A 19,117-nucleotide genomic window follows, 5' to 3' on the forward strand; every position below is an offset into this window, starting at 1 on the left:
AAGAGTTACAAGTAGGTATGTCATAAAGAAAACATTAAAAAGTACGTATTTTTAATGTATTAGATATTTATAACTCTCAAATATAACATTATATATTATTTCCTTATGAATTTGATATTATTAATTACTAACTGCTGCCTCTGACTTTACCCGCAAGTGAAAGGTTGTTAGTGTTAAGATATATAGATTAACAATGTATGTGTTGATTGTGCATTTGTGATGAGAAAAATAAATAAATTTAATTTAATTTAATTTAATTTAAAAGGAAGTTTGACGTGACAACGTCTTATAATTCGATAGAGCCGGCTGCACACACGAAAAAACATGACTCATGCGGCGTTACCTCGCTCTGAGGCGTTCTATGTAAGGCTTGAAGTGCAAGCGAGAGCGCGGAATGAGCGACAAAGAAGCACAATCGTTGTCACGTTCAACTATTGCCAGTAAACCGACTTTACAGACAACCAATTTTTTTTTTAGAGTTGTGTGAATGTTTTAACGCAGTTGTAGACTACAACATCACTCTTTATAATATATCACCACAAAAATATCACCATCCAGTCGCTACCATTTTATGAGGCTTATGAAATTAAAAAAATGTATAGGTAAATAAAACACATGTAACATGTACAACTATTTTTATTAGATATTAATACTAATTACTTATTTCAGGTACTTTCGTTTCCTTCTACCTACTACCATTATCGAAAGGCGAAATGTAAATTATAACAGGCTTTTAAATACTGAATTACGATAACTTTATAAACTTAACTCATAAAATTAATAATTATACGTATTGTTTTGGTATTTTACTCACTCATTGACAAGATTCTAAAAGAGGAACGTTAATGATCCCGAAAATTATTATTATTATTTTTAGCTGCATCAACATAATACTTTTCGAAGACTTCAAACGGATAAATTATGTCAAGGTTAGTATCTGCCCAGTCCACTTCAGTTCCATCAAACCAAATATACTTACCCTTCACAGACTGATCGGCATCAAGAGCTAAATATACAGGTATAATACTAGCATCGTCTATTGACATATCCCCAGCTCCTTTAGTCATTTTAGTACGCACAAAACCAGGATGCATTGAATTCACAGAAATATTCTTCCCAACTACTTTTTGTTGTATCCTAGTAAGAGCACACACAGCTACCTTTGACACTCTATATGCAAGAAGAGTGTGACAAACGAAATCCTCTTCTTTCACTGTGCCATTTTTTACGGAATCCAGGAACCATGTTACAAACGCATTGACGTCATCAACACTTACATTTTCTTTAGTTAGTTGTTGAATCCAATACGTATTTTTTATATTCGTTATATGGCCCCAGACGCTAGATATATTTATAATTCGTCCATTTTCGTTCATAATTGGAAAGAAATATTTTTGCATTAATAGAACTCCACAATAATTTGTATCTATAACTCTTTTTGCGTCTTCATAGGTAGTTTTATGAAAGTCAGATGCAGTTAAACCCGCGTTATTAATCAGAATATCTAGTCCATTATGTTCTTTCTTGATATATTCAGCAAAGCTTTTAACAGTGTCTTCATTACTTACGTCAAGTTGATGAAATTTGGGATGCAGGTTTTCTTTTTCTAAAATCTCTATAGCTTCCTTACCCCGATTGATATCTCTCGATGTTAAATAAACAACACCAACTCCTCTTTTGCATAATTCTTTGACAATGCCGAAACCGACACCTTTGTTAGAGCCAGTTACTACAGCAATTTTATCAGACATGTTTACTGCACGGCTTTCCATTTTAAATTGCCCTAAAACGTTATGTTCTTATAATCAACAGATGATAAGAATAATATCAAAATCCCCTATGCGCAATGTTTACTGTATATTTAGCTGTTATCATTGCAGTTGTTCATTAGGCAAATATGACTATTGACCACGACTTAAATAAATAAAATGTTAACTGACGTTCTCTAAAACAATGGAGGATCTCGATAACTAGATTAACATTAATATTTATGATCTTAAATCATATTCTATTACTTGAAATTCTTATTGGAAAGAACTAAATTTTAAGAAATTTGATTTTAGTGGTTTTGTATTTCAACAGAGCACTATCAGTACTATCTTATCCGTAATGTTTATACTGCGTTACATCATAATTGTGTATTTTTCAATGCACACTCAATAAAAAAAGGTAATCTCGATAACGTTTCATATTGTCTAAAATACTTATGTTATGAAATTTTAGCACAGCGATTTCTCTAGATATTTTCCTGTTACATCTTGTTGACATTAAAGTTCAATACGCGAAGTTTAATGTAGGATTTATGAAACTAATAAAGAGGGCAAATAAAACACATATTATCATGTCATATACTTTCTTGACTGGTGTATAAATAATACTTAATACAAACAATATAGTTCCAAAAAAAATACTTATTTTTAAGAAAAATAGAAGTACAAAACGAATTTTACGAAATAAACATAACTATTAAATGTTATAGCTTATTAATTTGGTATTTCAACAAGCATTGTCTAAAACCTCAAAAATATTGAAGATTCTTAAAATTATCATTTTTTGGCCGCATCTTCAATGCACTTTTCGAAGTGTTGAAATGGTTTTATTAAGTTAAGACTAGTATCCGTCCAGTCCTTTTCAGTTTTGTCAAACCAAATATACTTGCCTTTAACAGACTGATCAATATCAAGAGCCAGATATGCAGGGATGATACCAGCATCTTCTGCGGACATATCACCTGCTCCTTTGGTCATATTCGTACGAACAAAACCAGGGTGAAGTGTATTGATTGAAATATTCTTCCCAACTTCTTTTTGTTGAATTCTAGTTAGAGCAGCCAGTGCCACTTTTGATACTCTATATGCAACAACTGTCTTAGAAACGAAATCCTCTTCTTTCACAGTTCCATTCTTTACAGAATCTAGAAACCAGTTAATAAATGCATCTATATCTTCTAGGCTTACATTTTCTTTAGTAAGGCGTTGAATCCAATGTGAATTTCTAATGTTCGTTATATGGCCCCAAGCGCTGGATACATTTATGACTCGTCCATTCTCCTTCATAATTGGAAAGAAGTACTTTTGCATTAATAAAACTCCATTGTAATTGGTATCAATAACTCGTTTTGCATCTTCATAGTTAATTTTGTAAAAATCAGGATCTAGGAGGCCAGCGTTATTAATCAGAATATCTACTCCATTATGCTCTTTCTTAATATATTCAGCAAAAGTTTTAACACTATCTTCATTACTTACGTCGAGTTGGTGAAATTTGGGATGTAGGTCTTCTTTTTCTAAAAGTTCAATAGCTTCTTTCCCACGATTCACATCTCTTGAAGTTAAGTAAACAACACCAACACCTCTTTTGCACAATTCTTTAACAGTACCGAAACCTACACCTTTGTTAGACCCAGTTATTATAGCAATTTTATCAGCCATGTTAACTGCAGCACATTCAATATTAGATTGACAATAAAATAGTAATGTTCGTAAGCCGGAGATGATAAGAAGCATATCAGAGCTCGTGAATCAATATTATTAACGTAATTTATTTTACTGTTATCAAATGTTATACATACAACACAAATGTAACTGCACATTTTTTTGAACATGTCTGTTAGGTATGGTAAAGTAAATCAGAAGGATATTTTAAGTAATTATTAATTGTTGTGGTTTAGCTGCCTGGTTCCTAAAATGATTAAAAAGTAAAGACATTGCATTGATATATTGGGGCACAAGTTCTCATTTGCATTAAATTTTCAGTCTCTCATAGACCATCTACTTTACGGATTGTTATTAGAGGAATATTGAACGAAAATATAAAATACCTGACTACAATTTTTCATAATTCTCAAACTAAAAACACTGGCACAATATTTATTTAATTCTCGCATTCTAACACGAATCGTTTAAAATCCACGCTATTTTTGTCACAGGTGGTTAAAAATATAAAATGTTGAGATCTACATCTAAGGTTATTTAAATAACAAATCGCATCAGCTGGAGCAAAGTTTAATCGGGCGTGTTGAATGGACACAGAGTAATAAAATGTAGAGACCGATTTTAAGTGCTTTATTTTTTTTTAGGTTTAAACCGTAACGTCGTATGTATTATAGGAGAGACTTTGTTTATTTATTTAAAAATTTCCGACAGAGGATACAGATTACATTTGTTACATCTAATTTAAGTACATGATCTTCTGCACCTTTATTTTGTTTTCGCTTTTATTCCTATCTCTATCTATCTATTCTATCTGGTACATTAATTATATTTTCATTTTAAAAGTTTTTGAAGTGAAACCTCTTTGTTTCATGGAGTAAGGCGACGATTTTGGTACATTTGTATCTTAAAGAAGTTTCACTTCTGACGCGTGTGCTCGGTGCACACGCTCTTTTGTATTCCATTATTGTTGGATTTGCAATTGAGTATTGTGGTATTCAGATACTAGAAATATCTTTATTTATTTGTTAATTATTATCATTGAATGTCTAAATAATTTTGAAGCTCGTGTGGTATTCGGGGGATTATTTTTACGTCCCAAATCTCGGCCAATAATTTCACAATTGAATTCAACCTGTCAGTTTGACGTCAACGACCAGAGAAAATTTTCAAAAAATTATCAGTATAATACTATGTAGGTTGTACCACGTGACGTCGAATGGTGCAATTCTAATATTGGTCGATATTTGGGTCGGAAAAATAATCTCTAATATTTATTATCTGTGCAATGCGCTAACTTCATATCTTACGTCAGGACAGAGTTACGAATAATATAATATTTTCTATAATCTCTTTTTATATGAGTCTATTTTAAAATTTATTGATGCTTATTTTCCGAAAAGGGATCATATTATGTACCTACATTAAAACCGTCGCGTCGTCATTATATGGATAAATAGTGCAATTGTGTAGAATGGTATCGCAGGTAGGTATATGTTAAATTATATAAATATCAATATATTTTAAAAAGGCTATCAGTGACTTTGTTAATAAGTAGTACAAATGATGAGCTTTCCATTTGTGAAAAGCCACTCTACAAAACCAACCTATGCTGGGTTTTTCACGGGTGAAACCGCGCGGTAAGGTAGGTGGTTATTTTATTTTACTTTGGCCAACCAGGTCGCCCATCGGAAATTACGTCTGACAGTCGAGAAAAGAAGTGATTTATAACTAGAAGTTCCTATCAAATAATTTAACATTATAAAGACCTGTCTAAGGATTACGAAAACAATCTACGTCGATATAAAAGCTAAAGATTCCTTATAAATTTCAAAGGATACATTAAGAAAATATACAGGTGAAGGACAAAGTTAATATTTTATGCTATTTTTAACTCACAAGACCTTTAGTTGTGGGTCAACGAGATTCAGTTAGTACTTCTGTGGACTTCAAGCAAATTATGTTCTTATAAATTTGCAACTGTAAGAATATTTCTGGCGTCTCTTTAAGTTTTTTATTAATGACTTCTTAATATATTTCACATATAAGTAAATAATTGAAAATTGAAAAGCATGACAGGTTTTTTTTAAACCACGAAGAAAACTAAAAAACGAACAGATAGATTAATACTTCACGTTAAAATTTTCGCCCCTTTCATAATAATTAAATGCGTTTAAAGTTGACCAATCGCCACTTAGCATTTAATATCCAACAATTAAAAAGCAAAATGTGAAAGCGACGTCAAGGCAACAATTATTCATCAAAGCGTTTGATAATCTCGTAACGTTTGTAAACATCGCGATAAGGGCAAATTGAACAACGTAACGTCTATCCTGCCCGCAATCGAAATTAAATCCTACCAATTAAAAAATAAGGCTTAAAATATAACATTGGCTGCTATTTCGAATCACGCGATGCCTTCCGGCAATGCCTTCTAACAATTCGTTGGGAAAGTAGATATAAATTTGTTTTGTAATCTAGCTGTAAATCCTTGCTCGAGTAATTAAAAAGGCTTGTATAGGTGAGATGGGTCTTAAGCCACTATGTAGCAGAGTTAATCCGGCAAAGCCTTGGCTATTAATAATTGCTGTCAGCGATAAAATCGGCCGTGTGTTGAGATTAAACGCTGGTCCATTCGTACTCGTATCTCCTGGTGATTAAGTATTGATTATTTTGTTATTGATGAAATGATGGAGTGATTTTGTAAGATAATGTGTCTACTAGGGAATGCAATCCCGACTCGAGATTGCAAATTCGAGATCCCGCGGGATTAGAAATATCAATCCCGCGGGATCCCGGAATTTTCGGGATCCCGTCTAATTTAAAAAATGTTGAATTCAGATGACTGAAAAAGCTAGTAACTGCTTGTTTGTGATAGTGAGGTTAACTAAAATAACATACCTACTACTCGAAAGAAAATAAAAACCTTTATTCTTTAATCTTACCAACTAAATAATAATCAGGTTGTAAGGAAATTAACGTAGGTAAATTAGGTAATTTTATTTTATTTTATTTATTTGGTCAACCAACATTTGTTTACAATGATTCTTGAATATAAATATTACATAACATAATATATTTCTTGTGATAAAGTAACAAATAATTAGAGGTTAACACAGCATGCGCCAAATTATACAGAGCTATTTCTTAAAAGTAGGATACTTGTAATCAAAACAATAAGCTTATTTCAAGGGAATTAGGAAAAAGAGTGATTTTGAAAATGACTCCTTAAAAAACAACGGGTATTAATAGTTTCATCTGCTAAACGGCATCTAATGTCCGTTGCAATGTACCCCGCTGCTGAGAATGCCCTCTCCGACTCAACGCTGGTTGGTAACAGCGTGGCGAAGCAATTATATGAAAACTGCAAAAATTGCCCCCTTGTTCCTCCACACTCAAACAAATCCATTTCTTTTTTAATGGTAGATTCTAATTTGTCTAAGCTCGTGGACGTGGATATACGTGCAAAAGGACTTTTAGAAGCTCGCAGAGTTTCTTCTAATTCCTCTTAAAGCGATTTATTAGTTTGTGCAGCACGTAAATTCAAATCTTCTGCAATCATTGAAAGAGGCAAGTCATCTTCGATTAGTACCTACTGCCGTATTAATATCTGCTTGTTTTGGTTCTTTTCAAACTTAAACTCAAACATTTATTTATTCAATTAGACTTCTTCGAGAAGCACTTTTGAAACGTCAATACATATTTTTAACATTTACCACCGATAACCGATTCGGAAAGCAGTATCTATGGAGAAGAACCGGCAAGAAACTCCATAGTTGCTCTTTTAAATCATTTCAGTATTACAATTTAATTTTACAAAATATGTAACTGTATATTATCATAATATGCCAAAGAACTGTCCTGTGGTTTTTACGCGACAACCCTCCATGGGTTTTTATCTTCCATATATTCCTTAATGCTGTAATAGGCTCAATATTCTTTACGATATAATCGTGTGATTATATTTTTATTTTTTTTCTTATAAGATACTTGCTTGGTATCCCTTGGCGTCCCGAGTGGTTGTGTGTTGCGTCGCTGACCACTGCCGCCCAATCCCGTCAATCTCGAACGGGATCTCGTCATATGATGCGTCGGGATTGATCCCGAAAAATTACACGAGATCTCGCGAGATCGGGATCCCGCGGGATCGGGATTGCATTCCCTAGTGTCTACGGTGATGCATTTTGTATTTGTCTGACAAGCCTTGTGTGCCTATATTGTCTTTTTTTAATTCCTGTAAGCGTTTGAAGGTAGGATTATTGGTCAAACAGGTTTAAATATAATATTTATAATTAGAGCATAATTATTTCATTGGACTTATAATAAAAATAAACAGATAATACAAATACGTTAACAGCTTAAATATGAAATTACATAAAATATATAAATTATACTTTATATCGTTATAATGTTAGCTATAACATGCGTAAACATTCAATTTATTACCACTTTGCTGACAATAATACTAATTTGGCTAGCAATAGTTTTTCGGAAGCAAGAACCATAAATAAATGTATAATTTATTTTACTATTACGAGCGCCGTTTTGGCTTCCCTCCAGAGCTTAGACCTGACCAATTAACTGATGACTTAAGACTATTTAACTCTAGAATACACAAAACAAAATAAAGACAACTAATTTAATTTCAATTTGAAGGAAATTGCCCGGTAATAAGTTTCCGAGAAATGCTAATGATTTAAAACTTATTAACTATTTCTTGGTAGAGAAAATCTTATTTTCCTTGTAGTTTAGTGAAGGGTTCTATTTTATAAGTACTTAAGTAGTAGCTAAATTATGAAGTGTTTCTTGTGAGTTTTAAAGCACAAAAGGCAATAATAAAGTCTGTATACAAAGTATATAGGAATGCGTCTTAAAACTGAAAGAGAGAAAGAAATTCGATTGCTAAGGTAACAGGCACACAAACAGAATTTTTTTCTGTTCTTTAAAATATTTTTTAAAGAAGTAAAAAATTTATAAAACTACCCGAACTATAGAGCAAATATTAAGCTTTCTCTGCCCCTCGTCAATTATGTGATAGTGTAAAAGAGTTGCTATGGTATCCTGCATTTGAAGTTTAAAACAGCCTTTAGGGCGGTTTCACATAGACCCGTTTTTTACGTCTTATATTCAAGTTGATGTACTTTGTTATTCATTAAAATCGAGAAAATCAGATTATAGATAACAGAATTAAACTGCTTTAAACCAAGTTTTTTTTTTAAATTTGTACAAAAATAAATGTCATATTTATAAGGGTATTTGTTAACGAATAAATACAATTAAATTAATTAAATTCATTTACATAGAACTTTAATAATCAATATTCCTGCCATGTAACAGATCATACAGAACGTAACGTATTTTATACATCATGCGCCTTAAACTAAGCTTTTTATTGGACGAATTTATTCAGTAAATATTGAACTTCGATTAATTTAAAATAGCATTCTATCATTCTGCACACCGCCTTACATAAAGTCCTCAAGCCCCCGTCAATTTCGCGACTAAATAGCGAAAAAATGGTCCCCAGTAATAATTATCGTTAAGTAGGTAGATATAAAAATTACATGATGATAAATATGCTTCGTAACAGCTTAGTTATTATTTACTAGTCTGTGGTAACATCTAGATAGAAATAAGAAGATGTTTAAAGCCTTTTTGACGTGACAACATCTTATAATTCGATAGAGCCGGCTGCACGCATGAAAAAAAATGACTCATGCGGTGTTACCTCGCTCTGAGGCGTTCCATGTAAGGCTTGAAGTGCAAGCGAGAGCGCGGAACCAGCGACAAAGAAGCACAATCGGACGTTGTCACGTTCAACTATCGTCAGTAAACCGACTTTACAGACAACCAATTTTTCTTCAATAATAAATACCTACCTATGTATGAAGTTAAAAAAATCTTATACTTTAATAACTTAATTATGCTTATGTGAATTTCTTTAACTATGTTATTTGAGTATTAGGACGAGTTAAATTGTATTTCTTATGCATACCTATTGCCTGAACAAAAACAAAGCAAGCACTTTCATTTTTCCAATTAACACCCTTCTAAAGTTTTGAAATTAATTACGAACGTTTTAATATTACCAATATATTATTAATACACCTCTAACCTCTTTATAGTTTCAATATATCTAATGTAAATAATCGATCCCTTACCTTACAGTTTCATAATACAATATATACTTAGTACAAAAGCAAATTACATACCATTCTACTTAAATATTCACATATTGATATTCACGTTTTCAACGTATTGCGTAGGACTATTAATTACATGTAAAATCATGGGCTATAAACCTTTGGCTAGTATTTGCATAGGTACATGAATATAATATTGCGTGGTCTCTATTAATAATAAATAAATGTGAGTCCGCCAGCTGTCGACAACCTTTGGCCCCTTGCCACAGCCGTGTTATGATGTTATGGTGCCATGTACCATATAATATTTGTAAATCAAAGCAGTTTCAGACCTCGTTCGAAACAATTGCTATGTACGGTAAAAGTTTATGGCGAGGTTGTGAGGGGCTTTGGAGGGTAAAAATAATTCAACGTTTAAGAACTTCTTGAGTTTTGAGGGGTTAAGTTCTCGGCTGGATTATTTACCTTTTATATAGGTACACTAAATGTATTCGTAGTTGATTGTAGAAAATTCAAAATCTATCTGCATATACAGCTACAAGTTATAGTTACGAATAGAAGAATACCCTAATCTTCATTCAGATTACAATAACTCCAAACTTCTCCCAACTTTAATCAACCGCGAAAAACCGAAACTGAAGCGGCCATTTGCAAATGGCAACTCCCTTCGCGCAATTTATGAGATTTCGCGCGCAAATGACACTAGTAGTATGCATTAATTCGCAATTAACGAACACTTAATAGGTCAGAACTGTGTTTTACTGGGAAAGGCTAATCAAACATTCAACTATGCTAATTTCCAAGTGACTGTAACGACCGCGGGAATATTAAATTATATTTTAATGCTGCGGAATTATAACTTGCGCAGAATTACAATGGGAATTCATTGTTTTATACGTTGAAAGATTTTCAAGATGAGCACGGAATAAAATTGCTTATTACCACCATTTTTCTCTGGGTTCTAGCGTGGGTATTTTTATTGTGTTCTTTAAAGGATTAAAAGGCGATGTACACATTATTGTTGTTAAAATTTAAATAATAAGTTTTAGGTTATTTACCTAAATAAATAACAAACGCAATATTCTTCGTTACACATCCTCGCACATTATTGGTGGAAAAGCACCCTTATGCTTAGTATGTAACAATAACATAACAATAACAAATAATAACAAATAACAACAACAAAGTAACAATAACAAATAACAAACTATGATAGACTTTATTTCTTGTGTTAAATATTAAAAATTAATTAGTCTTAGCTCCATTATAGTGAAGAGATCTTTATACAAAAGATACAAAAGCTATTTCTTTCTTTGCAACCTGATAAATTTATTACAACTGTTCTTGAACTTTTAATTAAACAATAATTATCATTTCTCTGCACTTATAATGAATTGTATTCTCTGTAGCGATAGTTAAACAAAATATAAAACTATAACGATGGTTTCCAATAATCAATACTTAGTAATCTTTTTCATAATTTGTATTATTTTTTTAGTCTAGTTCGAAAAGATGTTTTTAAACTAATGTTTTTTTTATTGCTTGGAAATGTTTCCTTGTATCTTCGGAGAAGCGATGAGGAGATATTATTTTTATAAAAAAATTTTAATTGAGTAATATGTGTGTGTGGTCAGAAGCAAGTACAAAACATGAACAAAAGAATTATTTGGTAAAGCAAAAGAACTACATATTACATAGTTACATGTATGTCTACAACTACATATTACATAGTATTTACATATTGTATGTCTTTAAAATAGGTACACAAACACGCGAACAGTTAAAAAAATGAATTTTAACAAAAAATCTATTCTCAACATTGTGTACGACAAAATTGAATTTATAGTAAGAAATACTTATAGTATCTCTTGCAGTATTTTGTTAAATTCATTAAAAGGCGAAGGCATCTTGGCGGTTTGGCCGGCGGTCAACTCATTATATCGGCTGGGGCAAGGAAATGTGCATTGACCGGAATGAACCGCTCCTATTGTCTTACTATTTCGTTTTTAACATTTAATTTATAGTTTCGAATGGAAAGCGGTTTGGAAAATCGTTTCTACTGATCAATGCGCTCATTAAGAACGTGCAATATTAATGTTTTTTACATATAATACATAGCTACATAACCTAAAATACTGAATACATACACATAAAAAGACTAAATACATAAAAAAGACACACTTTTCTTAACACAAGTATACCTAAACCCGCCATTTATTTCATTCTACAATCACGTGTTCTTTCCGCCAAATAATGGAATGAACGCTTAAAATGATGCCAAATAACGCGGCGCCTCGCAGGATCCCGCATAGTACCTATCTATACTATAATATTATAAACCTGAAGAGTTTCTTTGTTTGAACGCGCTAATCTCAGGAAGTAGGTACTAGTCCGATTTGAAAAATTATTTCGGTGTTAGGTAGGCCATTTATCGAGGAAGGCTATAGGCTATATTATATTATCACGCTACGACCAACAGGAGTGTAGCCACGCGGGTAAAACCGCGGATCACAGCTAGTGTATAATATAAACAGGGTCCCGGGATCCGCGGATCCGGATCGAAACTGACGCGATCACGTACGCGGAAATGGAATTTTAAATCCGCACATTGTGCTTAACGCCCAGTCGCGACCACACTCACGTTGCTAAGGATGGGGGTGCAATGAGCTTTATATGCTCTTATGCTTTTATTATTTATAATAATATACCCGAATACAATAGCAATAATCTATGTAAATATTAAAAAATGATTGATGAAGCATGAATCAAAAAATAACGAGCTGGGTATAAGTTATGGTACAAAAAAAATACAGCATTGCATGGAAAGTATATTTTTTTCTGAACTGATCTCGAGGCAAAATATAATTCTTGTGTAGTAATAATATGTGCCGATTAATGATTCTTCTGTGTTCTTCTATACTCTATTGGTCACTACCAGATTCCAATCCGGGTTAAGACGATTGTAAAGTTTAATCTTTTTCGGGTAGTAGTGAGTCTTCAAACAATCATATGATAAATAAATAAATAGAACCCACTGTACCCCACACCTTAATATCTTCCTGCCTTACATATGATACGAACGTGCACTTAGAGGCGTAAAACTGAATACGCAACGAAACTGCGCCATCGCCGTATATCCTTTAAAATATTTAGTGTTTGAATCTCAGATCTACACTATTAATGCGAAAGCTGGATTATTTAAATGTTAATCCACATCTATATAAATATCTGAGCTGAAGTTTGTTGATTTGTGTTAATCTCTTAAACTGAAGATAATCTTATATTATTTGAGATAAAGATACTCCTTTGGATAATCAACGTGCTACGTTGTGCTACGCGCTAGCGCGAGTGTTCGCGATTCCGCGCGCATTCGACACACTCATCTTCATTCTTTTTGCAATTTTTCGAATCTAAATGAAATTTTGAATACATACATATTATATCTAATAGGAATTTGGTACAAATAGAGATAGACCGGATGAAAAACTTAAATAAAAATCGTTTATATAGTACAAAATTCAAAGCATCGGTAAATATTACATTTTCGGGTACTACAATTTCTGGTGTAATTCATTCATTAATATTAATTGTTTTTTCCTTGTCCTCAGATTTCTGTCTCGTCTGTAAGGGGACTGAATGAAAAGACCATCTCACTAGGGAATAGCAGGAAAGCACGACGTTTTAAACTCCATAATAATATGTCTACGGGTTTAATGACAATATTATTTTGTTCTTTTCCAAAAAAAAAATATTCCATATCTCTTGTTCACGGCATGACGGGTGAACGGCTGAACTGATTTCGTTAATTCTTTTTTTATAATATTCCTTGAAGTACGTGGATGGTTCTTATGGAGAGAAAACTTAAGCATTTTTTAATTTAAATTGATTTTTGCACGCTTTGAAAGGCTTATTTATTCAGATATTTTTTAATAATATCTGATAGAAGAAAATAGAAAATATAAGTCATTTCGAAAACTATTATTCACTGGTATACTCATCTAACATTGTAACTAAGCTTCAAATGATGTTACATTGCGTAACCAAGCATACATCATCCAAAATTTCGTACTCAAAATGATAATTCACATCAGCGTAATCCAACGTAAGAAGCACCTTAATCCAGAACCGTCGTTACGGAGACAAGAGGCACGTCAAATTAATTACAACATTTAGTCTCACAAACCCTGGAGGACGTTCGCACTTTATAAAAAACTCCAGCTATTAAATAATAAGGAATTTTTCCCCTTAAATTCTAAAGGATTAAGGCAAATGAAAGACTTAAGATAACGTTGAAAAGTCGAGCTATTTTATCTGAAGAGGCTTTTGATTTTTTCTTTGAACCTTTGGATACTTATGTTTCTAATGCTTTTAAGTAAAACATTCTCTTATTTTTTGTTCATTTTTGCTTTACATACACAATGTTTTTTTCGCTTGAATTGTGAATGTGCAACCTAAACTTTCTTGATAATAATCTAATATATATATATTATAAAGGCGAAAGTTTGTAAGGATGTATGGATGTATGGATGTTTGTTACTCTTTCACGTAAAAACTACTGAACCGATTACAATGAAATTTAGCACACATATAGAGGGTAACTTGGATTAACACATAGGATAGTTTTTATCCCGGAAATCCCACGGGAACGGGAACTATGCGGGTTTTCCTTTGCAAACGCGGGCGAAGCCGCGGGCGGAAATCTAGTAACACCATAAGTAGCATAGCCGTGACAATTTAATACTAGAATAAATCTAATAACATTTAACAATAGGCTTGAACCTAATTTACTTACATAGATAACATAGCCACTAATTATAACTTTTAATATTTCATACGTTTCAACTCATGTTTTCCCTTGCCATATAACCAATAATGCCTACCATTTTTGCATGCCATTCACGACTACCCATACAGAATTGCTATTGAACTGTCACTGAAATCATAATCTTAAAGTCTTTAGATAGCATTCGTAAGTGTGGAGCTCTCGGGAGCCGATCAATCTTCCACGGCATTACTGGAGACATCAGTCCTACATCAATCATTTGATCCTAAGGTAAATGCAGTTTGTTTTGGTGGAATAAAATTGCTCTGAGAATGATTTGATGAGTAATTGGTAAGGATAGACGCTATACAATCATAATGAAGTTATTTGTTTCATGAATTTCTGATTATGTTACATAATATTATGTACATTTTGCTCATGTTTTACTTGACTGTGGTAAAACTAATAAAGGCTTATGAATTTAATACTAGTATTGTCTTCTAATCAGCAGTTCAAAAAAAAAAAAAGAATCGATTGAATGAATTCAACAATTCAACAATAACGTAAATATGTGATGTTATAATTAAAATTTTTAATGTTCCTATCTTATTGAAAGCATATTCCAAAAAACTTGATCTAAAAATAGTCATCAAATCACATTTATTTAAATCCTACTTATGTAATTATTTTTTTACCATAAACATTAATGCACTGTAAACTTAAACATCGAAAAACTGGAGATACTACAATTCAATTTATATAATTCTATACCTCACGTAGGAATATCGAACGGTTTTTCCACGTTACCGTAACAACCGTTAGATACGTAATTGATGGAAACATCCTGTATAAACAGCGTCCGACCGCTGCAAAATAATTCATCAGATCGCATAATCCTCTTCCAATACATGCCTAATGAACCCCAGAGTGAACTTTATCACCAAACCATAAGGTGCAAGTACTAACTTCACGATAGGGTTGACACAGCTAAGTTTTATTCAATTATTTATTTTATGTGTGTATTTTTTATATAGGAAAATGTATAGACATATGAACAAGGTTCATTTTGCTTACATGTTCATTAATTTTAAATAAATAGATCAATTACGCATACATAGTGATAATATTATTTAAAGAGTTTTCCCCATCATGGCTATAGTACGAATATCACTACTAGTATAGGATCTGGAGTTATTTTTTTCTGCTACCACTTTTGACGCCTATTCGTTTATATATTTTCTATAGCAAATCACAATCTCATGAAATTTTTCCCGATTTAATTATTCACTTAAAAAAATGTAGTAGGAGAGTAATTAAGTAGAGTACGCATGATCTGTTCTAAAATTTAACAAACTTAATACAAAATTACAAATAAAATTATACACGTTTAAAAATTTACGATTATAATCACAACGCATCTTGAAAAATAGCTGAAAAATATCTCCAAAATATTGTTGGCAGCCCTAGCAGCACCCATGTTTTTCCCGATATGATCATGATCCCTGACAGATAGAGTAATTTGTCCCAGGCAGATGGGAAACGGGGAAAAATATTTTTTTAAATGACATTCCCCGTACAAACCCGAAACGCTTTTAGTGTGGATATTGCTTTCATGTCCCGAGTTATTAAGTTTGCTCTTTTATTGTCAAATGAAATTTAACAAACTTTCAACATACAAATCTGTACTGGCAATACAGATACATCTCTTTAAGTTTTTATTTTTTACAATGTTGAGGTTTTCACTATTGAATATACTTATTGAAGAATCCCAGAAAACATAAAAAAACGAAATTAAAATAAAAAAAATATATTATGGTGAGTGTACAAATAACGGCCTTGTAAAGCAATCTATTCCAGGCAACCATTAAAAGAGAGGACATTTAGGTTTACCATAACGTAACCGTATTGTAAAATTAACAACAAAACTGTCAGGTAATTTAATTTTTGTCGTATTCTTGAAAATTATAAACACTGTACGCAAACTTATATAATATCGATTTCATTTATCTATCATTTCAACCACGTCTAAACCCAGAGCAGTAACAAAAATGGCAACGCTTATTATGTAATTCAAACAGTTCAATTCCCAATCCACTTTTGTCCAATCACTATCTACCAATCAGCATGATGGAGCCTCAATTCCGCAAGCCTTAATTCAATTCATTTCCATTTCACACCGGATCCGACTAATTCTCCTTGATACTGTACAATTGACTCAAATAGCTCTTGAGACTTCTGTTATAGTAATAGTGAAGAAGTTAAGACGAAGGATTAAATGCAAAGATCGGGAGTTGTTTTCGTCAAATCTCTTTGTATTAACGTTATTTGGAAATTTATAATTTACACACTAGCTTTCCGTCTGCGGCTTCGTCAGCTGCTAGAAAGCTATTAGAAATTTGCAATTTTGTATCACTGGATTACACGTGTAGACCACGACACTACTGTAGGATTAGTAAATTATATACTAAGGCCTTCCTCTTTAACCACTCTATGTATTAAAAAAGACCGTATCAAAATCCGTTGCGTAGTTTTAAATTTCTAAGCATGTAAAGAGATAGACAGCGGGAAGCGACTTTTTTCTATACTATGTAGTGATTTTAATTGTGGTCTGAACTTTTTTGATCTCCAATGATGAATGTAAATATTGCTTCTATTGTGGAATTAAAATAATTGTAGAAGGTATTCATGATTTTACGCTAACAACTAGGTACAGTATGAAAATTTTATTAGATACTAACTACTAGGTACTTTTATGGGTCAGATTTTAATAGAAGTATGACGCACATGAGTTTTATGTACGTCAATAGTATTCATGTGAATAGTTATAACTGAAAATAATTTTAAATATTATATTATAATATTTTTTAAGCTTTTCGGTACTTCGTACTACTCCTTCTTTTATTTTAATATTATTATGACGCAGATGAATTTTACGATTAACGCAAGTTATCATTATTGTTATAAATAAAAAAAATGATTTCCCTTGTGCATGATATTCTAGAATTACATCTTATAACCTAATCATTATATGAAATACTATTAGCTATAAACATAATAATATTATATATAATATGTTCGTACAAATATATCCCAAGGCTTCCATTAACAGTACGACTCAATGAAATTATATTGTTATTGCAATGGTTCCCATAATAATTTCCTTATGTCTCTAATTATCTCATACGAACAGTTTCTCTGTTATAGTTCGCTCTTCGAAACTATAGTATTAAGAATGATCGGCCTTTCAGAAGCACTGCTTACCACCCCTTAATCCGGTCCTAATTCAATACCCATCATGGAGTATTTGAAGAGGCTGGTATAGGTTGAAGGAAATAGCGATTTTGGTAAACTATTTTTAATTATTTAAAGCTGAAAATTTTGTGTGCATTTATACTGCACCTATTTAAAAAATTCTTTTATTTTGTACGTGATCTCTACGTGCTATAGGCTATTATATGAACGGGTGAAGCTGGGCAGATCGCTAGTATCCATACTAATATTATAAATGCGAAAGTAACTCTGTCTGTCTGTCTGTTACTCAATCACGCCTAAACTACTGAACCAATTTGCATGAAATTTGGTATGGAGATATTTTGATAGCCGAGAAAGGACATATGCTACCTTTTATTGCGAAATATGTACCACGGGCGAAGCCGGGGCGGACCTCTAGTATTATTTTAAAGGAAAAATACGCTACGTTCATACTGACAGATAGGATACGTCCTACTGAGCGGCGTTCTGCATTGTTGTTTTGTTATGACAAAGTATTCATTATAGACCGGGACATACTGACACAAAATTTCGAGTCATTTGTATCAGGATGGCGGTTCTACAGGGTTCTTAGTACGCAATGATAAAAAGAAAAACGATGGTGTGAACGCTGGTACCGGCGGCTTAGTCGCGTGGGCGTTAGTCGAACTCGTCGGAAAATAGCGAAAGTCTAACGATTTGTAACAGTATGGCACTTATTTTTCCTGTAAGTTTGAGGATCAACGAATATAAATACAAAATTTCAGAGATCTAGGTGTTGGAAATCTTCACTTATATAAATTAATACTAAATTAATTTTTCAAGTATGACAGCACTTTTTCCACCTACTAGAAGTATGGCAAATATAATAATGGTCACATTTTATCAAATACTCTCCAAAAATCCAAATGCAATACTGGTACAAAAAGTTTGGCGAAATAAAAATTTTTTGCAGATTTCCGGTCGGTCCGGCGGTATGGCGACCATTTGGAATCGTCCGAAAAGTATGTCATGGTGATTTTCGTAAATGGCTGCACGACGATGATTATCTGTGCAAAAGTTAGCCTGATACAAATGGTTGAATAATTGTTTTATTTAAATCAACACATTCGCGTCGGTATGGCGGGCTGTAAGTCACACCGGAAAAGTATGGCATAACACTACCGCCTACTTCTTTTTTATGGGCTATCGGTAAATTCTAAAATTTTTATGTTACAAATCTTTTGACTTTCGCTATTTTTCCGACGAGTTCGACTTACGCCCACGCGACTAAGCCGCCGGTACCAGCGTTCACACTATCGTTTTTCTTTTTGTCATTGCGTACTAAGAACCCTGTAGAACCGCCATCCTGTTACAAATGACTCGAAATTTTGTGTCAGTATCTCCCGGTCTATTACAGATAGTTGTTATAGTAATAAAATTGAAGTGCGAATGAAACGTAAGCTTTTTACTAGGAAAAAAAAAAACGTTTCCGTAGTTTTTTCCGTATGTCGAACGGTAGAAGAGCTAATTATTTTAGTAAATATCACCAA

General features: G+C 32.6%; 2 protein-coding genes across 2 annotated transcripts; both read right to left on the reverse strand.

Moving 5' to 3' along the window:
* Positions 1–670: 670 nt before the first annotated feature.
* Positions 671–1,758, reverse strand: LOC149479822 (carbonyl reductase [NADPH] 1-like). The gene has a single exon (XM_089707475.1). It carries the CDS (start codon positions 1,749–1,751, stop codon positions 843–845), a length of 909 nt encoding a protein of 302 aa, XP_089563601.1. The 5' UTR covers positions 1,752–1,758; the 3' UTR covers positions 671–842.
* Positions 1,759–2,493: 735 nt separating this feature from the next.
* LOC149479823 (carbonyl reductase [NADPH] 1-like) lies at positions 2,494–3,496 on the reverse strand. The gene has a single exon (XM_089707477.1). The coding sequence runs from the start codon at positions 3,429–3,431 to the stop codon at positions 2,547–2,549; it is 885 nt and encodes a 294-aa protein (XP_089563603.1). The 5' UTR covers positions 3,432–3,496; the 3' UTR covers positions 2,494–2,546.
* Between the last annotated feature and the right edge of the window lie 15,621 nt (positions 3,497–19,117).

This window comes from Colias philodice, chromosome 19 (assembly GCF_061535455.1).
Source record: "Colias philodice isolate Cphi_HAF_F1 chromosome 19, ilColPhil1 Martin Lab GWU primary, whole genome shotgun sequence".
Taxonomy (NCBI): domain Eukaryota; kingdom Metazoa; phylum Arthropoda; class Insecta; order Lepidoptera; family Pieridae; genus Colias; species Colias philodice.

Excerpts from the sequence above, each read along its gene's own strand:
- LOC149479822 (XM_089707475.1), bottom strand. The coding sequence starts at position 1,751 with ATGTCTGATAAAATTGCTGTAGTAACTGGCTCTAACAAAGGTGTCGGT.
- LOC149479823 (XM_089707477.1), bottom strand. The coding sequence starts at position 3,431 with ATGGCTGATAAAATTGCTATAATAACTGGGTCTAACAAAGGTGTAGGT.